The sequence below is a fragment of the Dromiciops gliroides genome, chromosome 5 (genome assembly GCF_019393635.1).
Source record: "Dromiciops gliroides isolate mDroGli1 chromosome 5, mDroGli1.pri, whole genome shotgun sequence".
Lineage (NCBI taxonomy): Eukaryota > Metazoa > Chordata > Mammalia > Microbiotheria > Microbiotheriidae > Dromiciops > Dromiciops gliroides.
In genome coordinates this window covers 103,636,945-103,662,776 of record NC_057865.1, presented here as the reverse complement: position 1 = coordinate 103,662,776, position 25,832 = coordinate 103,636,945, and the positions used below count along the sequence as shown (strand labels likewise).

General features: G+C 40.0%; 1 protein-coding gene across 4 annotated transcripts; it reads left to right on the top strand.

Moving 5' to 3' along the window:
- Positions 1 to 403: 403 nt before the first annotated feature.
- Positions 404 to 25,407, top strand: SSBP1 (single stranded DNA binding protein 1). 4 transcript variants are annotated; one of them, XM_043965066.1, is made up of 8 exons: positions 3,264 to 3,311; positions 3,715 to 3,781; positions 7,209 to 7,252; positions 8,130 to 8,190; positions 12,764 to 12,904; positions 15,252 to 15,339; positions 18,420 to 18,508; positions 25,251 to 25,407. In XM_043965066.1, exons 1-8 carry the CDS (start codon positions 3,279 to 3,281, stop codon positions 25,292 to 25,294), a joined length of 567 nt encoding a protein of 188 aa, XP_043821001.1. In that variant the 5' UTR covers positions 3,264 to 3,278; the 3' UTR covers positions 25,295 to 25,407. The 4 variants fall into 4 exon arrangements, with proteins under 4 accessions (XP_043821003.1, XP_043821004.1, XP_043821005.1 ...); XM_043965068.1 differs by lacking the exons at positions 3,264 to 3,311; positions 7,209 to 7,252 and adding an exon at positions 404 to 551; XM_043965069.1 differs by lacking the exons at positions 3,264 to 3,311; positions 7,209 to 7,252 and adding an exon at positions 558 to 711.
- Positions 25,408 to 25,832: the final 425 nt, after the last annotated feature.

Here is a 25,832-nt window from a genome sequence, read left to right as displayed (position 1 = left end):
GAGCCTCGGCAGGCATTGCAGGGGGGTAGCCTAATAGGTGAATGAAAACTTGCAGACTCAGGGCTGGGCAGGCACAAGTGTGGGCAGTCTTGGGGTCCTTCCCCTCCCCCCCTACTTCCGGCCTTCTTTTATGGGTTGACTTCTCCATTAGAATATAAGGTCCCTGAGGGCAGGAACTATCTTTTTCTTAAAGGTATCCCCAGCGCTTAAGCTGGAAGCCCGACCCAGAGTAGACGTAAATAAATATTAATTGAACTGAAAGGAATTGAGAGGACACAGGAAGGAGAGCGGAAGCCACGGTCAGCCCTGGAGGACCGGAAAGAGCGAGAGGGAGAAGAGCAAGAAGAGCGCGAGCACCGCGGCGCCGCAGAGCCTAGTCTCCAGGATCTCGGGGCGGGGCCTGCGCAGAGGTGCTGCGTCGGGCCCTCCCGGCCGCAGGGGGGCGCGGGCGCTTCTGTGGCCGCGCGGCGGCGGCTCTTCGCTTCCGGCGCGCTCCAGCACCTGCGTCCCCATCTGCCGTGATTGGCGTCGCTCGTGGGCCTCCGCGTTAGGTAAAGGCGGGGAAGAAAGGAAGAAGGAAGGGAGCGAGGAGGGGACCGGGGCGTGGTGACCCGGGACGGCTTCTCGCACTGCTTCTCTCCTCTCCTCCGCAGCCTAACCTGTGGGCAGGGCTTTCGCGCGGGGCCTTGGGAGTGAGGGCTGGTGGAACAGGTGATCCTTCTACCGCGTGCGGGGAGAGTGAGGAAGGGAAGGGGAAGTCGTCTCTCTTTTTGCCACGTGACTCAGCGGGAGCGTGCCTGGGGCTTGGCGGCAGAGGCTCTGCGTTCGAATTTCGGCGCTGCTGTACCCGCACACCGTAGACTCGGTTTTGTTTGTTTGTTTTTGTTTTTGTGGGGGACAGTGAGGGTTAAGTGACTTGCCCAGGGCCACACAGCTAGTATGTGTCAAGTGTCTGAGGCCAGATTTGAACTCAGGCTCTCCTGAATCCAGGGCCAGTGCTTTAATCCACTGTGCCCCCTAGCTGCCCTCTCACACACCGTAGACTCGGAACTGTGAGGGTCTTGAGGCCGTCTATCCCTACGCCGCCCTTGTTTTGCTGTTGAGGAAACTGAGGCCACCGAGAGTGGTTAAGTGACTAATGTCCCCATATCAAGAAGTGGCAGAACCTGGATTTGAATCTGGGGCTTCCAATACCGTAGCCAGGTCACCCGTTCTAGTTCCCTCAGTAAAATGAGGGTATTGGAGTAGATGACCAGTAAAGGGCTCAGCTCTAAAATCTGACCCTGCTTGTGTCTCCTCCTTTTTCTGCCCCCTACCCCGTCTTCTCCTCTCTCATGATTGTGTAGATGGCTCTGATTCCCTTCTCAGGAGATGGATGGGATGGGGCTGTGAACTTTGACTTGTGTAATAATTACCCCCAAACATACCCACTACTCCTTAAGTTTTAGTGCAAATATCAGCCACATGCCCACTGGTCCCACTGAATCAAGAGGTAGGATTAAAAAGACAAAAAATGAAAATGGTTTCCATCCCCAAGGAATTTCCATTCTCCTTGGAGGCGATGGTATCCGATTTAAGAACTGAAGGAAGGGTTCTGAGAGTGAAACTTGATGCGCTTGTATTCCACTTGTAGGATAGCTTGGGGACCTAGAATGTAAAGTTTGGGAGATCTCTAGTAAGCCAGTTTGACCAGAATGTGAGCATTAGTAATGAGACCTAATGCCGGGAGGTGAAGCCGAGAGCATGTTTATTTTGGAAGCATGACGGAGTCAGTAAAGGTTTTTGAGCTCAGTAATAATGGTCAGACTTCAGTAAGATTTTGGGGGGGGGGGGGCAATGAGGGTTAAGTGACTTGCCCAGGGTAACACAGCTACTAAGTGTCTGAGGCTGTATTTGAACTCGGGTCCTCCTAAATCCAGGGCTGGTGCTTTATCCACTGAGCCACCTTGCTGCCACCCCACCCCCCATTTTATTTTATTTTTTTGGTAGTTGTCTGGGGGAGATTGGAGAAGAAAGGGATTAGAAACAGGGAGGGCAATTAAAAGACTCAGTAAAATATGAGAGGTGGCTTGAACCTTAGTAGTGGTTGTTTGAATGGAGAGAAGGGGAAGGACCAATAGATAAGACCTGGAAATTTAGTGGATTTTTTTTTTTTTGGTGAGGCAATTGGGATTAAGTGACTTGCCCAGGGTCACACAGCTAGTAAGTGTCAAGGGTCTGAGGCTGGATTCGAACTCAGGTATTCCTGAATCCAGGCTGGTGCTCTATCCATTGTGCCACCTAGCTGCCCCCTTTAGTGTATATTCTCTCTTTTTTTTAATTAATTAAATTTTTTTAGTGAGGCAGTTGGGGTTAAGTGACTTGTCCAAGGTCACACAGCTAGTTAGTAAGTGTTAAGTGTCTGAGGCTGGATTTGAACTCAGGTACTCCTGACTTCAGGGCTGGTGCTCTATCCACTGCACCACCTAGCTGCCCCTAGTGTATATTCTTGACAGAGAGGATAGTATCAAGAATAATGGGTTAAAATTGGGGAGCTTGAAGGAAAAGCCTCTTTAAAGGGAGTAGATCAGTTTTGTTTTAGATGTATTGACTGAGATACCACTGGGAAGCCTAGGTTGATTAACAGTTGGTTTTACAGTACTGGCATTTAAGAGAGGGTTTATGACTGGCCATATAGGTTGTGATTTAATTTACTAAGCATTTATTTAGGACCTATTATATGTCAGGTGCACAAACCTGCTTGAAGACCTCCATTGAGGACAAACCCCCTTTATCCCCACTCCTCACTCAGCCTGTTCCACTTTTGGAAAGCTCTTACAGTTTTTATTTTTTAACCCAAGCCCAAATTTATCTTTTTGTAACTTCTGCCCATTGCTTCTGGGCCTGCCATCTGCTGGTGAACAAAAAGAAGTGCAATTCCTTTTCTATATGACCACCTTTTAAATATTTTAAGATGGTTGTATCTGTATCCCATTCTTTCCACTTCCAATTTGGGAGTCTTCTGCTCAATTGAACTGACAGGGAAAGAAGGTGGCTGCTTCAATAAAGAAGACTAATAATGATCAGACAAGTAGGAGGAAGACCAGAAGAGAGCAGTTTCCTGTTCTCTTCCTGCTCTGGAGATGCATTCCCCTCCCAAACTACCTTGAATTCATTTTGTATATATCCTAAATATGTTTTTTGTTTTCCCCATTAGAATCCTTGAGGGCAAAGACCATTTCACTTTGTCTTTTTTCCACAGCTCCACAAAGTCCTAAGCTGCAGAGAAGCCAAGGAGGATGAATACTGAGGAAAGGCCATTGGAATTAGCAGTTAAGAGATTGCTGGTAGAGAGCAGTTTGAGTAGAGTGAAAGCAGAAAAAGAATGGAGAGGGGTTTAGGAGTGAGTGGATGGTACGATGATAAAGCACTGAGGCTGTTCTAATCCTCTTCCAGCTGGTGAGGGTGGGCCTGGAATAGCCTGTGGACAGACTATCCATCTATCAGAGCCATAATTCTTATAGTGAGGTTGTTTACAGTATGAAATAATTTTTGAAGCCTTCAGATTTTTTTGGTTTAAAATTCAAATCAGCATCCCTTTGCTCTCTTTATGAGGACTTTTGGTGTCAGCTCCAATGTATCCTTTGGAAGCACATGTATCCTTTGGAAGTTAGACTTTAAAGCTATTTTAGTTGACATAGAGTGCAACATATAACTTAATTTTCTTTCCTTCAGGAAGAAATTCTAATTGGGCTAAGAAGAAAAGAAAAGAAAAGCCATGTTTCAAAGACCTATTTTACAGGTAATTTTCTTTCCATCTCAGTAATGGGATCACTTGCTATCTGAAATGTCTCAAAAGTTGAGCCATCACTTTGGTTTTTAAGCTTGGGTCCAAGAACCCTAAGGGCATCATGGAGATGTAGTGACAGTTAAGGAGTAATCTATGACCTCTACCAATGCCCTCACAATCTAACAAGACTAACTGGCTGCTTTGGGGGATTATGGTCATCATCAACCCTGTGCATTGGCCTCCCACCTTCCACCTAGGTGTGTAATAGATTCCACTTCTCTCTGGATTTGACTAGCTCTGCCAAACTACACTCGCACTCTCTGGTTTAAGTTACCAAAGACAGACCATTATCACTTGGTTACAGTCAGACTGTCTCAGAGTCCTCTGGAATTTCCCTTCCTCACTACTCTAACCCTTGAGCCCCCATCCAGTATGTTTTCTTTGTGCACAGCTTTCCATAATAGTGACACTTGTAGATCTACAACATTGCCTTTTGCTTACTAAAAAGGGGAAAAAATAATATTATGAGGTCACACTCTTCCACCAGTGCAGTTAGGTGTGAGGAAGAACAGCACACACAGCTGCCTAGAAGAGAAACGTGTCAGGGAAAAACTAGTGATCAGTGCAACTCTGCACTGCAGGCTTTAGTGTCATGGGTCCTTTCAAGAATATTTGTGTTACATGGAACTGCTTCTCTGCTAATGAGCTTCACTTCTGACCCTCACCACTCTTCAGCTGGGGAAATCCTCCTTGACTTAATAACAAGCTCTCTACAGACTTTTTCAGTTGAACCATCACCCTTGGCAAGTGCTAGCTTTGAATGTGAAAGCAGTTCTCCTCAGGGTTGGCAGCTGCCTACTTCCTTAAAGTACCTACCTCTAGGCTATACAGCCCAGTCCTGTACAGGATCAGGACATGTGCCGTGAGCTCTCAGCTGGGCACAGTTCTGATTCCCTTCTTTTCTTTTTTTTGGGGGGGGGGCAGTGGGGGTTAAGTGACTTGCCCAGGGTCACACAGCTAGTAAGTGTCAAGTGTCTGAGGCTGGATTTGAACTCAGGTCCTCCTGAATCCAGGGCCAGTGCTTTATCCACTGTGCCACCTAGCTGCCCCCCCCCCCATTCCCTTCTTAAACCAGCTCCTCTCAATACCACAGTAGTCAGGAACCCCCTTGCTTTTCCTTCTCAAGCCAGAGGGCACTGGAGAGCAAAGCCCATTCCAAAAGCTTCACCTTTATCCAGCTGGAAGAGGTGTTGAAGGGCAATAGCTGTTCCTGAAGTCCTATGCTGTGATCTCAGTTCTCACTGGCCTGTTGTGTGTTCATGGAAACTTCTCAGCTGACTCTCTGTTTCAGGGTCCTGCTGAGTCTTCCTTCAGTTCCTCTCACCTGCTGCTGTCCTCTCTTGTCTTCGTTGTACTGAAGTGTCTTCAGTGAGAATTTCCTGACTCTCAGTGACTCATTCAAGTCTCCAGTCCCTTTTCAGCCATATCTCAACTTCCATATGTTGATATGATTTCTCATTTTTGTTTTGCACTCTTTAATCATAAATCATGTATGTACAATTGTGATGAGGTACCTGCCATGTCTCCCTTTAAGTCTTCAACAAAGCACTCTGTGTCTTTGATGCCTTTGAAACGGTTTCTTTGCACTCACATTTTTCTAGTTTTTTATAAATAATGGATCTTTATGATGCCAAGCAGCTTCCACACAAACAAGACACCCCTCCATGTTGTTAACAAAGAGTTCTAAGTCCTGGAATCCAAACCATAAATCTTCTCTTCAAAACTGTCTCCAAAATCCTGTCTGAAAGCTGTTTCTTCATATGCATATTTTAACATTTCATGTTCTACTCCTATTAAACATCAAAATAGTCATCCCTAACCGTAGCAATATACAACTTCACTTGAAAATCAATATAAATCTTTTAGACCAAACACTTCTGCTCTTTTTATCAACTATTGCATATGAAAATCACTTAAAGAGACTGTACCTTGCAGATTGATTTTAAGGGGGGGAAAATGACATTTTAATTTTCACTAACCTCTAACTGACTGATTTAATATTTCCTTCAGTTATTTAAAAACATTATTCTGAGGATTGCTTAGGTTTCTCCAGCCTGCCAAAGGGATCTATAACAAAAAAAGTTCTGCCTTAGATTATTTCTCTTAAATGTTCACATTTGGTAAAGGCTTAAAAAGTCTTGGACTTTTGCCTGAATGATCACTGTTATTCCATTCAAAAATAGCCAGTTGTGTATTGTTTTAATGTAGTCAGTTCTGAAGTGGAAAATTAATTAAAAAATCCCCCAAACTGCACTTGTCTTGATAGGGTGAGATGGCTTGGACTTTGAATCTGTTGCCAGAATACCTGAGAACTTTGGAAGACTGGTTGTTTGAAAATCAGACTTTGGAGAACCAAGGACTGGGATCCAAGCATTGTGCATATGTGTTTTAACTTGTGACCTAGTAGACTACCCACCATATCACCCATCTAGCTCTTTTTTTATATTAGATTTGTGTATTTGGTTACATGTGCTTGTACAATACACTTAAGCATACACTGGGATATTTTCTAATAGCCTGGAAATAGCAGTGCCAGTACTGGCATAAAGCCTGAGCCCTGTTAAGTACAGGGGGTTCGGTTCCTTATCTAGGTTTTGTATCAGCTGTAGAGCCTTGTCCTTTGTACAGAGCAGATGCGGATGATGGTAATAGAGAGGGAAAGGAGGAGGAGAATCACAATGTTGTCTATTTTCTCTTCTTTCCTCCTAAAGAGTGTGGCATGAAGGGCTTTGGGTACAGAGTTGAATTGGGAGAAACTGGTTTTTATGGCTATCCTAACTAGATCTGATATATTGGCATCAGCCAATTACAGCAATGATTTTTGTGGTGGTGGGCTAGCTGCCTGGAGCAAAATTGCCACTCTGTCTTTGTTTCCTGTCCTCTCTTATGAACCACTTCTCTGCCACCTTCTTCCTTTCACCCCCTGGGTGAGGGGAGGGGAAGGAAAAAAAAATTAATTAAGTGCTTATTATATACTGGGCACTGTGCTAATCACTTTTTACTCTTATCTCATTTGAACCTTACAATGGTCCTGCGTAGTAGTAGTAGTAGGCCTCCACCAGTCGCTGACGACCATGGATTAACGCCTTGAAGAGCCACAGACCACAGTGTGGCTGTGTGTTGTATCTACCCCATGAGGAGTAGCTGGAGTGTCCTCTCCAGGGCGCTGGCCTGGGCGGATCAATATGGAAAACAAGCTGTTGCCCATGCAGCAGGTTTTCCCTCTCTTCAACATTGGTGGATTCCTGCATAGTAGGTGCTATTAATAACCCCATTTTACAGTTGAGGAAACTGAGGCAAGCAGGTTAAGTGACTTGCCTAGGTTCAAACTGCTGCTAAGTGTTTAAGGCTGGGTTTGACTTTGTCTTCCTGACTCCAGATCCATTGTGCAGTCCACTGTGCCACCAGCTGCTCAGGCTCTTGGTATGCTTACCTTTCCTAAAATTTCTGCTCCTTGCCCTGCCCTCTTCCCTCCTTTCAGACTTCTGTTTCTTGTGTGTTTTTAAGCACTTAGTCATGACTGTACATCTGATTAAAGTAGTTTACATTCAGGTATGAATGATGTCTGTCTCTACTGGGATTGTTTATTTTAGGGGGCCAATATATGTTTTTTTCTTTTCTGCCAAGTGGTGAAATTAGAGTACAGTTTTTTGTTTTTTGTTTTTTTGGGGGCTGGGCTATTGGGGTTAAGTGACTTGCCCAGGGTCAAACAGCTGGTGTCAAGTGTCTGAGGCCGAATTTGAACTCGGGTCCTCCTGAATCCAAGGCCGGTGCTTTATCCACTACGCCACCTAGCTGCCCCTGCAGTACAGTTTTTATCTGAAGCTGCTGTGATATTTCTACCCTGAAAGCTGTACCAATGATTAGCTTAGCCATTCAACCTAAAAAGAACTCTGATCATATGGGAATCCAAGAAGGAAGTGGACAGAGTCAAGGGCTATCTTATTCTAGGACTTTATTTTGCACTCTTAGGGACATTTTAATTTTACAACTGGGTCTTGTGATGGAGATAGACTCTCTCATACCCTTGGAGAGAGGAAAGATTTAGTCTCTGGGATGAAGAGGGGGCCTTTGAATACATAATGAAGAATTATTTTGAAAATTCTACTTAGTACTTTTTTCAACCAACAATTATGTTCTTTAAAATTTATAGAAAATTGTTTTTAGAGTTTGTTTAGAGCAATTTATTGTTTATTTTAAAAGTCATCACTTGGTTAGCAAATATTCTCTTTTCTTTACTATTTGTTTTGTTTGTTCTTTCTGGAAATTAAAGCTATCCTCTTGTTTTTTTCTTGCTTAGGTACTTCGTCAATATGCAAGGCATTACTCTGAGGGAAGTACCAGTTTAGTTCTTGAAAGATGTAAGTAGCTGAGAGCTAAGATTTGAAGTTCTATACATAATCTTAAATTTAAAGGTTAAATTAAATAAAGCTTAAATTAAGATATATTTAATATGTGTTTTGTGTGTGTATATATGTGTGTGTATATATATATATATAATGTGCATGTATACATATATAAACTTAAATTTATCTGTTAATTTATCTATGACAAATGACCAATGAATTCTTTTATTGTCATGGGTTTTGTGCCTGAGCCAACAATCCTATCTATTGGGGAATAGATTTATAACCAGAGTGGTCCTTAGAACATCTGGTACAAACCCTTCATTTTATAGTTGAGGAATCTACTTCTCTCTCTCTCTCTCTCTCTCTCTCTCTCTCTCTCTCTTTTTTGCAGGGCAATGGGGGTTAAGTGACTTGCCCAGGATCACACAGCTAGTAAGTGTTAAGTGTCTGAGGCCGGAATTGAACTCAGGTCCTCCTGAATCCAGGGCTGGTGCTTTATCCACTGCACCACCTAGCTGCCCCCATATCTACGTCTCTTTTGAGTGTGATCAGTTCAGAGTTCAGGCTCCCTGAAAAGTCTGTACCTAAGGAGATGGTAAAGGAGAAGGGGTTTGTAAAACTGAACATACCTTGAAGAGGATATCTACTCTTCCATCTTTGTGGTACCCAAGTAAAAGAGAAATAGGAGAGGGGGATGGAGGAGGAGAGACATGCAGGTCCTTAAGACTTGCTGGTGTTGGAAGATTAGTTTAGGCATTAGCCAAAGTGCTTATCAAGTATCCGTCTTCCTACTTTGCCTGTAATTAGGCTTTTCCTTGAGATCCCTTCACCCAGGGGTTCTTAACAGGACAATCATAGTCAGATCTAGACTTCATTGATATCAATTGCCAGTTACTTGACTACAGCTTTGAGGAAGCATTTGAAATAATAGCATCTTTAGGGGTGGGGGTGGGGGGTGGGAAGAGGAACAAGATGAAAGGATGTCTGTCTTCATTTGAAGTTCTTAAGCATTTAAAATGGTCCGACAGCTCCAGGGAAGTAGACTGAGGCTGGTGATGTATTGTAGTGCAGTTCAAATGGACAGTGGCTAAAGAGGATGTGTGATTGGAGGCTTTTGGCATGTACATACCTTCTCCCAGCATTTTCAGGGAGAAAGAGAACATGTTCAAATTATGTTGAACTTCAAATAACAGTGACTATCTACCTTCTCCTCTCCCTATATTTTCCAGTATGAACTCCTTGTCACAATTCTCCCCAGTACTTGGGTCAATCATGAGGCATCTTCCCTGTAGCTGAAGTCCTGTAGAATCTAAGCTGGAGAAGGACAGGTTGATGGGCACCTTTGGTCTCATTCCACTTGGTCTCATTGGTGATGTCAACATTTCAAATGCCTGCTGATTAAAGTCTGTGACCCAGGGATTGGCATTTGATCCCATTGGAGCCGGTCATTGACCAATTGTCCCTGTAGCATGCTTGGGTTCCTGTTCTTCTTTTCCTTTATTTTCTTGCCTTGAGGGGCCTGAAATGTTGTTATAACATTAGGTAGAGGAATAAGAGGCTGTTTTGTAGAAGTAAGGCCAAGTGCCAGAAATTTTTGCTTATGGTCCCCAGATTTCTAGCTTATGTTAATGCCAGAGGAGATGATTGAATTTGAAATCAGTAGCCCTGGGTACAAATCCTGTCTTAGCCACTTTTACTCTTTATGTTACTGTGGGCAAGGATTTAATTTCACTCTGGTTCTGTTTTCTTTTTTCTTTTTTTTGGTGGGGCAGTGAGGGTTAAGTTACTTGTCCAGGGTCACGCAGCTAGTAAGTGTCAAGTGTCTGAAGCCGGACTTAAACTCAGGTCCTCCTGAATCCAGGGCCGGTGCTTTATCCATTGCACCACCTAGCCACCCCTTCTGTTTTCTTATTTGTAAAAGGAAATTGGACCAGATGACCTTTCTGATTCTTTCTGGCTCCTGTGAATCTTATTTATAGGAAACATAGCAAGTGGGAGAAGAAAGCAAGTTTAGAAATCCCTCTGTTACCCAGCATAGTTTTATAGATAACTATTTTTTTTTGCCTCATTAAAGAAAACTTAACTATTTACTTAAAAAACTCATGGCCATTACTGTGAACATAATTTATTTTACAGTTGTATAGCTGTGGAAGATGTGGGATACTCTGAGCTCAATATGTACCCAGGATGTATCCTAGAAATTATTCTCTTCTTAAAAAGTTGTATTTTGTTTTTTATGTAATCAGTAAAAATCTACCTTTTCTTCATTTTTCTCATTGAAATAAACTATTCAGCTGCAGTTTGACCTTGCCAATGTAATGTTGAAGTTCTGAAAAATTGAATCATATATAAATAGCTAGTTTTTTTTTTACCTTCAGATAGTATTTTATTTGATGTTTTTTCCAATTACATGTAAAGATAGTTTTCAACATTCATTTTTGTAAGATTTTGAGTTCCAAATTTTTCTTCCACTCTCCCTTCCCTCCCCTTTCCTGAAGCCAGCAAGCAGTCTGATATATCTAACACATTACCATCATTTTAAACCTATTTCCACATTAGTCATGTTGTGAGAGAAGAATCTGAACAAAAAGAAAAAACACAAGAAAGAAGAAACAACAACAAAAGTGAAAATAGTATTGTTAAGGGCTAAAATTCTAGCTAAACTGTCTAAAATATCTAATGAGTGGTCGCCAATAAATTATAAGCTTTAGTAAGAGTTAGACTTTTAAGCATTTATTAAGGAGAATAAGAATTTGGTAAAGAGAGAGAGAAAGGCCTACATTCATCTATCTATTAAAGGGAGAGCACATTTTATCTCCGCTCTCCACCAGAGTCCAAAGGAAAGAGAGCGAGACAGAGCGCCCAGCTCCCCCTTCCTCCTCCCACCAGCAAACGTCACTTCCTGACGCCAAAGAAAAGACCCATGGTCTTGCCCTCAGAGACTTTTGCCTCATGGTGCAGCTTTTCTACAGTAAGTCTCCAGCAGGTGGTGTCATTCCAGTCGTTACAGTATGCTTCAATCTGCATTCAGACTTCATAGTTCTTTTTCTGAATATGGAGAGCATTTTCCCTCATGAGTCTTTTGGCATTGTCTTGGATCACTGTATTGCTAAGAAGTGCTGTCTGTCACAGTTGATCATCACACAGTGTTGTTGTTACTGTGTACAATGTTCTCTTGGTTCTGCTCATTTCACTTAACATCAGTTCATGTTAAGTCTTTCCAGGTTTTTTTTTTCCCATAAAAATATTTTATTATTTTCCAGTTACATGTAGAGATAGTTTTCAACATTTGTCTTTATAAGATTTCTAGTTTCGGGGGCAGCTAGGTGGTGCAGTGGATGAAGCACTGGCCCTGGATTCAGGAAGACCTGAGTTCAAATCCAGCCTCAGACACTTGACACTTACTAGTTATGTGACCCTCGGCAAGTCACTTAACCCCCATTGCCCTGCAAAAATAAAAAATAAAAACGATTTCTAGTTTCAAATTTTTCTCCCTCCCTCCTCCCCAAGACAACAAGCAATCTGATATAGGTTATATATGTATAATCACATTAAACATTTCTGCATTAGTCATGCTGTGAAAGAAGAATCAGCAAAAAGGAAAAACCTCAAAAAATAGAAATAGTATGGTTCAATCTGCATCTAGATTCCATAGTTCTTTTTTTTCTGGATTTGGAGAGCATTTTCCATCATGAGTCCTTTGGAACTATCTTGGACCATTGTATTGTCTATCACAGTCGATCAACACAATATTGTTGATACTGTGTACAGTGTTCTGGTTCTGTTCATCTCACTCATCATCAGTTCATGCAAGTCCTTCCAGGTTTCTCTGAAATCCTTGTGCTCATTGTTTCTTACAGCACAATAATATTCCATTACATTCATATACCACAACTTGTTCAGCCATTTCCCAGTTGATGGGCAGCCCCTCAGTTTCCAATTCCTTGCTACCACAAAAAGAGCAACTATAAATATTTTTGTATATGTGGGTCCTTTTTCCTTTTTTATGATCTCTTTGGGATACAGGCCTTGTAGTGGTATTGCTGGGTCAAAGGGAAGTAACTTTTCTTAAGTTTATCCCTTCATTTCTAGGTTCATTTCCTAACTCATGAGCTGCCTTTGAGGCTTTATTCTGGTACCAGTAATCAGTGTTCTTCTCAAGTCAGAATCTATTCTCTACCTTTTTTCCCCCAAGCACTGGTCTGATCTGCTTTCCCATACCTTCCATTTTGGAGTGGTGAAATGGATAAATGGTTAGACCTGGAATCAGGAAGACCTGAGTTCAAATGTGACTTTAGACACTTAAAAAGTTTTGTGACCCTGGGAAAGTCTTAAACTTTGTCTTCTTCAATTACTTCAACCATACAATGTGGATCATAATAGCACGTACCTCCTAGGGTTCTTGTGAAGATCCAGTGAGATAATATTTGTAAAGCTCTTAGCACTGTACATGGCATTTGATTCCCTTCCTGTTCCCCCTATTAAAGTACAGTGAGACTTACTTCTTCGTTATTCTTTGGAGTAATTGTCCCAATTTAAGATTTTCCTTTTTCAACTGTACATTTATCTTTGTTTTTTATTACAGCTCTTAATCGTGTCCAGTTACTTGGAAGAGTGGGTCAGGATCCTGTTCTAAGACAGTCGGAAGGAAAAAACCCAGTCACGATCTTTTCTTTGGCCACAAATGAGATGTGGAGATCAGGGGAAAGTGAGACATTACAACAGAGTAAGTTTTAAAGGGTGAATCGAGTGTATTTATTAATTTGGTACCAGTAGATAATTTGATGATGGATTTATAAAAGACACCCTTCTTCCCAATACAATGTGTTGTAATCTTATGTAAGTAAACTGAAGATTCTGATTCTTTTCAAAGGTGACCCCAGTTTTATACAATTTTTTACAGTGACTTCCTTAAGGCAGATTAAGACACAAGTTGTGTTTTTAAAATTCTGACTTGAATAAAGACCAAATGAGCATTTTCATATACATAGGATAAGAAAAAGAGAGGATTGTACATAAAAATGGAAGTCTCTAAGTAAGTTCAATGTTTTTAAAGTTGTCCTCTTTGCCTGTGCTTCTTTCTGGCCTTTGTTCCCTCTGTACATTTTTTAGAAAGATGCCTCAGTGATATCCCCCAACCCCCCTCTTTTTTAACCTATTATATTCCTGGCAATGGACTGCACATGCATTCTCTAAGGCACTGATTTCCAAAGTTTTATGATCTATTGGGATGCCCAAAGAAAGGATGAGAACCAAGGAGAGCAACCCAGTTACTCAGCAAGCTGCCTTGCCTCTGTTGCTCTCTCCCTCTGCCCAAGCACATGGTGGACTGCTCCTAGGGAGGTCTGCTGTACTTCTTCCTCTCCTGCCCGGTGGTCAGGCAGTCCATCCTTGATCTGCCCTAGCTCCTTCCTCTTTCTTCCTTTCTCTCCATGAAGGCAGTGGCTAGTCATTCCCTGCTTGGCCTCCTTGTGCTCTTGCTGCTGCAGTAACACCCACCCTATATGCATGATGTCCTGGCACGTGAGTTTCCTGCTGCCCAGTTGTTAAACTCCCCACTCCCAACAAGGAGGGGCTCAGCCATAGATTATTAGAAGGATTGAGAAGAAACAGCAGCAGCAAGAATTAATGGCTGTGTGACATTGGGTTTGAGGCTCACAGAATTCTTTCAGATCTGTAACCCTGTTTCAGAGATTACCTATTTCTCGCATTCCAGACTCACTAGACAGTTTGGAGGCAAATGAAGAAAGCACATGTTAAAAGGATTTTGTTTTTCTCTTTTTTTTAATGGGTGGAATAGAAGGGAGACAAGATTACATTTCTTGTTCATTGAAAAAGGGAAATTTTTTTTTTTAAGTAGCCCAATTTCAACAAAAACCTTTGCATAATTGATGGATGGAATTGAAAAACGAGTAGCATAATTTGGGAAGCATGGCCAATGTTGCACTTGGATCTCCTTATTTTTATGTTTTGCTGTGATAGCCATTAAAAGCAACTATAGAAATAAACCTGACATAGATTTTTTGAATCACTGTAATCCAAGATTAGACCTCAATTAAAAATAATAGTATGTTCACATAGCTCTCATTTAAATGATATTTTTAGTGAGAGCAAGGTTTTTTGGTAGTATTAACATTTATGAAACTTTTTTCCTTTTTATTTCAGCTTTATTTTTAAAATGTTTATTTTGCATATATTTTATAATATATATGACATTGAGTAGGTATGTGTACATAATTTATAAATAAACATACATATATGCAGCTGTGTGCTCAGAAATTGACTGATGGGGATGTGAAGTCAACAAATTTTACATACCACTGAGAACAGTTTTTTAGGTTCAGAGGAACTTATCATTACAGTTTACCAGAAGATAGTCATTTCTTTTGGCCAAAGCAGTTCATGATGACTGTCTGCTAAGAGGAATTTTGTCCAGGTTGATTGAGGGTTAAAATAAACTTAAGTTGTTTTCATTTGTCTTATGTTAGTTGCTTGCCTTTTAAAATTTTTAATTTTTTGGTGAGGCAGTTGCCTAGGGTCATACAGCTAGTAAGTGTTAAGTGTCTGAGGCCGGATTTGAACTCAGGTCCTCTTGACTCCAGGGCTGGTGCTCTATCTACTGTGCCACCTAGATGCCCCCCAGTTGCTTGCCTTTTAATAAACAGTCCATTGACCTTCATTGGTGCCCCTTAACTGAGCATCTTGAAAGCTTACTAGATAAATAATTTTACCTGTACTTGTGGTATATTATTAGTAAAACTCAGGAGTTTGGGCCTAGTCATCCTAGGCAGCAAGATCTAAAAAGAACCTTCTCTGGTTTGTTCTGTTAGAAATAACTACAGGAGGCAGCTAGATGGTGCAGTGGATAGAGCACTGGCCCTGGGTTGAGGAGGGCTTGAGTTCAAATATGACCTCAAACACTTGACACTTATTAGCTGTGTGACCCTGGGCAAGTTACAACCCTCATTGCCCTGCAAAAAATAAATAATACTTTTTTAAAAAAGAAGAAATAACTATAGTGATTATACTTTGAGTGGTGTTTGCTAATATCTCAAACCCTCTTTATAATTTAGGTGATGTCAGCCAAAGGACCACATGGCACAGAATATCAGTTTTCAGGCCGGGCCTGAGGGACCTTGCATATCAGTATGTGAAAAAAGGGTAAGTAAAGAGGTGTGGGAAGTATTAAATGCCTAGATTGTAGAAATTATGTCGTTGAAGAAGGAGTTTAGAACCTTCAGGGATGAGATCAATCCATGATTTTTTGCTGATGTATCTTATTTTGAGGCATAAATTACATCCCAATAAATTCTTCCCCAGGACCTTCCCATAAAAAAACTAAGCAAAGCTGCCCAGTGATGTAACTTTCCACTCTTGAACCCTTGTAGTTTCTTTTTTTTGTAGAAGGTATGTTTAGCTTGTATTTTCTGTTTGACCTGAATTCTCTTGTCTTTTAGTGTTGTCTCCATTTATTTTATTTAATTAAAAAAAACTTTTTTTTTTTTGGGTGAGGCAATTGGGGTTAAGTGACTTGCCTAGTGTCACATAGCTAGTAAGTGTCAAGTGTCTGAGGCCGGATTTGAACTCGGGTCCTCCTGAATCCAGGGCCGGTGCTTTATCCACTGCGCCACCTAGCTGCCCCTGTTGTCTCCATTTATGTCATTGTGTATATTATTTTGGTTCTGCTTACTTCTCTCTTCTTCAGTTCATACACTATCTTTCAGGTTTCTTTGTGTTCTATGCATTTATGTTACTTACAACAGGATAATATCACACATATGTATGTGTATCTCTTTGTACATTTGTAGGACATTTAATTTATTTCCAGATTTTTGTTACTATAGTAGTGTTGCTATGAGTATTTTGGTACCCAAGGGACACATCTTTATGTCATTGACCTCCTTGACACATAGATAGACCTGATAGTGGGACCACTGGATCTCAGAGGGTACGAATGGTTTACTTAATTCATATGCAATTCCAAATTGTTTTCTGGAATAATTGGACCAATTTATAGCTCAAATAGTAATGTATGAATATGACTTTTCCCACAGTTCCTCCTACATTGACTATTTCTGTCATTGTTGAGTAGTACTGGTGCAAGACATTTTAAATATTAGGCTTAGCTTTGAGTCAGGGAGATCTGGATTTCATGCCTATGATAACACATCTGTGTGTCAGAATGTAGTCAAGTCATTTAACTTCTCAGGCCCCAGGTAATGCTCCAAGACTATAAATTATGCATGAGTTGTTAATCTTCAGTAGTGGGGAGTTCCACACTGCTATTTCACCTTTACCAGTGAAATCAGAGTTCTAACCCCATTGTCACCCTCAAAACCCTTGACCATATTTGACAACTTGATGAGCATAAAGTAATAACATACATTTGTTTTCATTTTCATTTCTCTAAGTAATGATTTAGAGAATTTTTCATATGGTTGCTTATGATTTAAAATTTTTCTTTTGAAAACTTTATGTCCTTGACCAGATGGAAAATGACATATTGAGTTTAAGATATTTACTGGACATCCAGTTTGAGATGTCTGAAAGGTATTTGGAGGTCAGCAGAGAAGTTAGAGCAGGATAAATAGATCTGAAAATGGACAGAAATAAGATGATAATTAAATGGATGGGAGCTGATGAGATCACCAAATCAAGTCGTATAGGAGAAGAGGGCTCAGGACAGAATCCTCTGGAACACCTGTGGGCATGATCTAGCTTAGGATCCATCAAAGGAGACAGAGAAAGAGTGTTTTAATAGGTGGTAGAACCAGGAGAGAGTGCTGTCCTAAAAACTTAGAGTATTGAGGAGGAGAGAGTGGTCAGCATTGTCAGAAGCTGCAGTGAGGTCAAGGAGAATGAGGACTGAGAAAAGGCCATTGGGTTTGGTGAGAAGAGGTCATTAGCAGCTTTGGAGAGAGCAGTGTTGGGGGAATAATGAAGTCAGAAGCTGAGTTGTAAGGGGTTTAGAAGAAAGATGAGAGATAATAGATGCACCTCTTATACACAGCCTTTTCAAGGAGTTTAGCCACACAAGGCAGAAAAGATAGAGGATAATGGTGGGTATAGAAGAATCAAGTGACGGTTTTTTTTTTCAGGTTGGGGGAGAAATGGACTTGTTCATAAGCAGCATGGAATGAACCAGTAGCCAAGGAGAGAGTGAAAATAAGTGATAGAGTGAAGATGACAAAGGGGGAGAGTCAGTAGATATGTTGAAATCCCCTACTATGAGGGCAGGAGTTAGGAGAGAAAATTTGTGAACCATATATAGAACTTAATGAGGAAGGTCAAGAGGAGTGACCTGGAAGTCACTAGATTTTAAATTTATTTTTATTGTTGTTTTCAGTCATGTCTCACTCTTTGTGACCCCATTTGAAGTTTTCTTGGCAAAGATACTGGAGTAACCACTCCAGTGCTGTTTCCTCTTCCAGTTCATTTTACAGATAAGGAAACTGAGGCAAACAGTTAAGTGACTTGCCTAGGGAAACATAGCTAGTAAGTGCCAGGTTTGAACCAGTCCTGGCATTCCGATCATTGTGCCACCTAGATGCCCCAGGTATGAATAGCATGAACCTCAAAGGAAAAGAGGTCCCTGAATGGTGATTAGGTAGTAGAATGAGAACCTGGAAGTGGCAGTGGGTTGAAAGGAGTATCCCATCTCCCCCACCTTTACCAGTGAGCTGAGGTTAATGAGTGCAGGTGTAGCCAGGTGCTTAATTAATGTTAATTGAATTGAATTGAAGATCTGGCAATTAAGAGATCATTGGTAACTTGGAGAAGGCAGTTTCAGCTGAATGGTGATGTTGCAAACCATATTGCAAAGATTTAGAAGAGAGAAAGGAGAAGAATAGAGGCAGTGAATATGGACAACTTTTTCAAAAAAATTAATCATGGAGGGAAGGACACATATAGATGATAGCCAGTGGGGATGGTTGGATCAAGTAAGGGTTTTTTTGAAGATGTGGGAGAGGTGGAAATGTTTGTAGGCATCAGGGGATGAGCCAGTAGATAGGAAGAGATTCAAGATGAAAGAAGTGGAGATGATAGGACAAACTAGTAGAGAAGTTGAGTTTATTGCACTCTCATTCTGAGCTTCAAAATTTGACACAGTAAGTTTATTTATCTATGTTGGTAGGCTTTCTCATCTGTGTGTTGAACTGCCCAAATCAGATTCTGATATGAAGGACACATTGGAATGCATCAGCTGTTTCACTTATTTGTTTAAATTTTGTTTTTATCAGGGCTCGAGTTTTTGTGGAAGGGAAAATAGACTATGGTGAATACACGGATAGAAACAATGTGAGACGACAAGCCACAACAATCATAGCTGGTGAGAAATTTATTTCTTCAAAACATTTATCTTTTGGGGAAGAAAGATGGTCTTTATCATTCTCCCTCTTTTTCCTTTGTAAAGGCTACAGCTTGTTCTTTGGGATTTTGAATCGAGCATACAGGATTATTTTCATGAGGCACTCAAATATTAAATGACTTAAAAGACAGGGGAGAAGAATTTTAAGTATGTGCTGAGGAATTTTCACGTTTACCTATACCTCAGAATAATTAGAGGCAATGTGATACTGTAGAAAGAGTCTTGGAGTCTGGAGATTTGAGTTCACATACTGGCTCTGACATTTAATGGCTTTAAGACCTTTAACAAATGATTTAACCTCAATCTTAGCCTTAGTTTCCCCATCTGTAAAATTGAGTAAGAATATTTGAATTGTTCATCTCTGGTAGTGGCAGGGGAGAGTTTTAAAGTGTTGCCTTAAAATATGACAAGTACTAAGTGTGTAATTGCCATACATAGAACTCATCTTAACTTTCACTTCAGGATAATCTTTAACTAAGGTATAAGTTTATCCCTTTTCTGAAAAGTATTTGACTCTCTACCAAAATAGAATCGAATTGTTACTATGAGTTGGTAGTGCAGTTTCTCAGTTATGGTGGTATGTTCAGCACTGATTTTGGTTGCTTTTTTGGAGTGGTGTAGAGTAAAGTGGGGATAAAGAGAAGTAGTTTTAAAAAGGCACTTGGAGATACTGCGAAAACTTGGGTGGATCAGTTCTCAAGTTCTTCCATATACTTCAGTTGAGGCTTCTAGATGCTATCTTCCTGCTTTGAGATGAGTGAAAGTTGAAATTTTTTCTGTCTCTGCTGCTTCCTAGCATTCCAGTTTATGGTTGCAAATAGTAATGAGACTGAGACTTCTATTAGCTACTTTAGCCAAGGGCTTTTGTCATATGTCATATGTGAGAGGGGTGCCCGTGGACTAGCTCTGACCAGAAGATTCAGTTATTTTTTGACTTTTTCTCTGAACTAGAATTTCACACTCTTAGAGCTGACTCACTGAGACAGATGTTTTCTTCCACACTAGTATATAGTAGCTTACACAAATGAACTAATAGATTATTTGAAATGTCACTCTTAGCTGTAAGATAGGTATAATCCCACTACCATTTATGAAATCTGTAAAAGTTTTTTTTTGGTGGATTTCCTTAGGACATAATTCAAAAAAGGAGCTAGGTGCTTGTATCCCTCCTATTATGTCACTAAGTGACATTCATGTCAAAGAAGCCATCATTTCTGTGTGGGCACTCCCTCTACAAATGTAAATCGCATCTCCTTCAAACTTTAGTAGATAGTTTCATAAATTGTTGTGAACAAAAGAATTAAGAATCTGGTAACTGACCCTCTAGAAGTCCTGAGCACCTGTTAATTCCCCAGTGCCTTATTTTTCCACATAAGGGTCAAGAAACTCTGTTAGTTTGGAATTAACCTAATATTTGGTACCAGGTGCTGAGGGGAAACCAAAGATAAATAAAGCTTAGCCCTTTATATCAGTGAATTTATCATATGCAGGAGAGAGATGTGAACACAAATACAACTAATATAAAATAGAACATAAGTACTAATGGAGAGAGCAGCTAGATGGTACAGTGGATAGAGTGCTTGGCTTAGAGTCAGGAAGACTTCTCTTCTTGAGTTCATATCTGGTCTCAGATACCTATTAGATGTGTAGGACCTTGGGCAACTCACTTAATCCTCTTTGTCTCAGTTACTCATTTATAAAGTGAACTGGAGATGGAAATAGCAAACTGTCAGTGTCTCTGCTGAGAAAACCTCATATGGGGTCACGAAGAGTCAGACACAACTTGAAAAAGATTGAAGATGAACTAATGGAGACATAGTAAAGAGCTCTAAGCAAGAAGGATGTCAGGAAAATTTATGAAGAAGTGGTGTTTGAGATAGAGCTGAAAGTATAGATAAGACTTTTATAGGCATATATAAGAGGAGAGGGCATTTGAGGCATAAGGAACAGTAGAAATACAAGGAAGCAGGGAAGTATGTTATGGAAAGGGTAAGTAGCCCAGTCTGAATAGAGTGCAGAATTCCTCAAGGGGAATTGCAACAGCCCTTGGAAAGATTGATTGGAGCCAGCCTATGAGGGGCCTTGGATGACATAAAGGAGTGTGGACTTGAACTGGTAGTGGGGAGCCATTGAAGGCTTTTGAACAGTGACAGTGACAACCCAAGCTGTACATTGCAAAGATTGATATGAAGGTTGGAAAAATGGAAGGGGGTCAGGAGACTGTTGTCCTAGTCTATTCCTGGCCATAATTACCTATCCTATAAGGAAGGTACAGATGTGTTAGAGAGTATGGAAGTAGAATCAGTAGGATTCAGCAGTGGATTGTGGATGGAACAATCAAAAATAACTCTAGGCTCTTACTCTTGGATGAGTGACTATGAGAATGGTGGTGCCATTAACAGAAGTAATAAAACCAGGAAGAGAAGCAGGCTTTAGGGAAAAGATGATTTCCATTTTGGATTTATGTTTGAGTTGTTGGTATTCAAGTGCTTATAAATGTAGTAAAGACTATGGTCATTCTCTTGGAGGAATTTGCTGTTATGGAAATTGACTAACATTCCAAAGCTAAATAGAAATAATTTGTATTATTTGCTGTTGGTTTATCTGCTTTTATAGGTTAGATTTTGATCTGGCTATAAAAACAAAAGAAACACTCTCTAGGTTTATGATGATTCAGTCACAGAAAACTCCAAGGCATCCTTCCATCCCTGACAGTGAAGTAGTGACTCTCTAAAGATTTAATTGTTTGTCATACCTGCTAGGGACAGTTTATCATTCAGTACCACTGTATAATGCAGTAATCTTATTAGAGCTCTGACTAACTATTCAGATCTTTTTATAGATACAGGTTTTTAAAAATACATAGCTTTTTTTTATCATAAAAGAATTTTATTATTTTCTAGTTACATGTAGAGATAGTTTTAATTTTTTTTTTTTTTGCGGGGCAATGGGGGTTAAGTGACTTGCCCAGGGTCACACAGCTAGTAAGTGTCAAGTGTCTGAGGCCGGATTTGAACTCAGGTACTCCTGAATCCAGGGCCGTTGCTTTATCCACTGTGCCACCTAGCTGCCCCCCATTTGTTTTTATAAGATTTCTAGTTTTCAAATTTTTCTCCCACCCTCCCCAAGACAGCAAGCAATCTGATATAGGTTATATATGTACAATCACATTAAACATATTTCTGCATTAGTCATGCTGTGAAAGAAGAATCAGAGCAAAAGGGAAAAACCTCAAAAAAGAAAAAAAAGTAGAAATAGTATGCTTCAATCTGCATCTAGATTCCACAGTTCTTTTTTTTCCCCCTGGATTTGGAGAGCACCTTCCATCATGAGTCCCTTTGGAACCATCTCGGACCATTTTATTTCTGAGAAGAGTCAAGTCTGTCACAGTTGATCAACACAGTGTTGATACTGTCTATAGTGTTCTCTACATAGCTGTTTTTTAACAAGATCTATGGTTTCATCTATGAAGGAAGCTCCTGATGAGGAAATTCCTCTATCAGTGCTGATTGGTACTTACTCTGCAGTGTAGTCTTAGAGAGTTGCCCATGATACCTGATCTAGGGTCAGGATAGCCAGTATGTGTTGAGGTAGGGCTTAAAATCAGACCTTTCTGACTCATAGCCAACTCTGTGCAGCATTGGAAAAGGGCTTTTAACCCATACTTGACCAAGAATCTCTTCTACATCATTCTCTACAAGTTCTCATTCAGCCTCTACTTGAAGACTTTTCAAAACAAAAATTATTGATATTTTTTGTTTTTATATTGTCTAGATTTCCCCCTATGTCCTTATCCCCTTCCCTTCATACTCCCAGAGAGCTATCCTGTATAACAATCTTTTAAAAAAAAATTCTGCAGTACTAATCAACACATCCCCCAGGATCTCACAGTATATGAAGTGTTCCACACTCTTGTACCCACTAACCTCTGCAAAGGATGCTTGAAGACTCTTGAAAATTGGGGAAACAATTGCCATTCTCCACTTCTTTGGCAAATACCTCCCTATTTTCCAAGATGTAAAGATCACCTATAGGGTCTCAATAGTAATTTTTGCCAGTTCTTTTAGGACTGTTGCTTATAATTAGCCTGGGCTTGGTGCCTTGAACTCATTGAGGGCAGCTACATTATTACCTGAGAGTCTCCTCCCTTATATTCTATTTCTATTCCTTATTAACCACTTTTGTTATTTCCCAGTTCAAAGGTTCTTCTCCTTGGGAGAGAAAACAGAAGCAGAGTAAAAACAGAGTAGTTCAGCCTTTTCACAGTTAATCTATTACCATTATCCCATCCACCCCAAGCATTAGTCCTAGTCTTTTTTTTGCCACCAAGGATGATTTTTTTGGGCGGGGGAGGGGGAGGAAAGCAGTGAGGATTAAGTGACTGGCTTCCCCAGGGTCGCACAGCTAGTAAATGTCAAGCGTCTGAGGCCAGATTTCAACTCACGTCCTCCTGAACCCAGCACTGGTGCTTTATCCACTGTGCCATATAGCTGCCCCAGGAAAGCCTTTTTGCCATTTTCAGTATCAAAAATCTCAGATCATTTGGATGTTAATGTTTCTGACACAAGTCCTGTGGTACCAAGTTGCTCTTTAATTCTTAGTTGTTTGTCATTGCTTCTACTTATATATGTGTTTTTTTAAACTCTTAAGTTTGTTAAACATTTTGCTTTGGATTCATATTGGTCTCAGCTCTCCTTTTTTTTTCACAATCATGCTTATAAAAATACTTCTTTTGAATAAGGTAGGCCTTTTCAAAGGTAATGTACTTTCTTTTTCTTTCTTTTTTTTTTTTTGAGGCAATTGGGGTTAAGTGACTTGCCCAGGGTCACACAGCTAGTAAGTGTTAAGTGTCTGAGGCCGGATTTGAACTCAGGTCCTCCTGAATCCAGGGCTAGTGCTCTATCTACTGCACCACCTAGCTGCCCCCAAAGACAATTTCCAATCATAAATTGTGTCCCAGCAAGTCTTGGTTGATAGATGAGGTAAAATTTACCTCTTTGCAGTAGAATTTCTAGTTCTATATATTATCTTTGTACATTTATGTATGGACAAGTAATGAGAACAAACACTTTGAGGGTATGCCATTCCCCCATACTCGCTGTTTATGTGTTGTCCATTTTTTACCCAACTCGAGTCCACCATAAGTCCAGATTATATCAGTCTTAAACTGACTCCCTGTTTTCAGATCAGAGATTTTAAGAATTCAGTTCCTTGGACTTGCTTTCCCTTCTTCTACTGTAATTTTACTTACTCTAGAGGATTTTCATATGGAAGCAGTATGATTTTCCATTTCTGCTAGCAGGAACTGAAAATTGGGCCATACTCCCTTCTCTTTAAGTTAAAGACTTCTACCATGGCTTTTTATTTTTCTAAATTAATATTGATGACTTATTTTTTACACCAGTCCTCTACCAGTGTACCACCATTAAGCTTTTCCTTGTGACAAAGAAAACCAAATAAGGCAGCAAATCAACTCTGTGTGACAGTGTTTGCAACATTCTCTACCTTTGATCCCCTGTTGCCTCTTTTGCAAGAGGAGGGATGTCTATTTTTTAGTATTTTCCAGGACCAACAACATTGGTCCTTAGCCTGACTTTTTTTTAATCTTTGAAAATAATATATAATATTTATTGTATAGGTTTTCTTGAAGTGGAAATTTATTGTTTTATATTGAATCCTCTCTTAAGTTCTGCTGTGTGAATGGAAATTTTTTTTCTTTTTTCATTTTTTATTAATTCTTTCACTTTTTCATTTTGTATTTAAGTTTAAAATGAATTTAAAAATGAAAATAATAAAAACAAAGCAATACCACTCCATAATTATGTAACACACTGTCCTCTAAGTTCACAGAGAATTCAGAGGAAAATGGATCAAGCTTAGAAAAATACATGTGACAGATCAATCACTAACAGGTGCCAGTTGCTGTTAGTCCTTCTGTAATTTCTAAAGGGTACTCTACCTTTTGAGTGACATAATTCTTCTTCTGGGCTCCTTAGAGAACCCTCAACCTTTTAGCCTGAATTTGTAAGCACCTTTCTTTGGCTAAGGGGTCTCTAGAAAAGCTACTTCCTCAAAATGATGGGGTATACCCCTGCTATTCTTCCACGACAGTGCCTTTTCCCAATCAGTCTTCCAGCCCTTGTTGTTTGCTTTTACTTTTTAACTTCAGGTATAGGATTTGTATCTCCTCTTCTCATTTTGGATGTTCTTTTAAAAAGGCCAGTATAGCATCAACTCTCTATGACTTTCTTTTGATTGAAACTACTTTTTGAAGACAAGGCACTTTCAACAATTTTAAACATTTTTGAAGTTGAATAACAACATAGTGACAATTATTGATCAATCAAAATAGTTTGCCTCAAGCTCTTCTGGGAGACTTGTTTTTTCTTCCCAGTGAGACAATGGATAGATTGCTAGACTTGGGGTCAGGAAGATATGGGTTTGAGTCCTCCTGGCAGTCACTAGTTGTGTTATCTTGGACAGGTAAGTTAATGTCTGTGTCTCATTTTCTAGTCTGTAAAATGGAGATGACAATAATCGGAGTGTTTGCCTCAGAATAGTTGTGAGGCCCAACTGACAGACTATAATAAAGTGCACACTTTAAAGTACTTTGTAAATGAAGGCTATCATAGGCTAATAAAGAAGAGGCATAAAAGGGGAAAAAATTCTGAAAATAACTATTTTCTCTTTGGATTCCTTACAGAAAATATCATATTTCTGAGTGACTTCATAAAAGAGAAGGAGTGAAATGGGCGACTCATTCAAGTCCAGTATTGGGACATTCTCATTTGAAATCATGTATAATCTTTGGAATTGCTTTTGACAAGAATTAAAATATACTTTTACAAATACATATAAAATGAACAAAGAACATTTCATTTTTTCTTTCTCTTGTATTAAGAATTTTGGGTGACCTGTTCTGTATCTTATTCACTTAAAACCTGGTTCACATTTTTAAAGTATAAAATGCATACACAAGCATCCATATTGTTTCATTTGCAGTGTCAGTCAGTTCAGCCTTCTGCCTGTATTATATGTACATGGCAGTCTGAAATGCTTAAACAGATACAAAAAAGTTGAATCCCTTCTACACATAAACCAACGAGTGACCAAACAGATTTAGAGGCTATGGGCCTGAACATCTAAACACATCATCTATATCTTAATCTAACTCGATAGAAATTTTAAACATCCAAGAATAAGGATGACATCCTTGGGCATGTCCTGAGAGAACTCCCTTCAAGTTGACATCAACTTATTGGAGAGACTGTTCTTCATCCTTCAT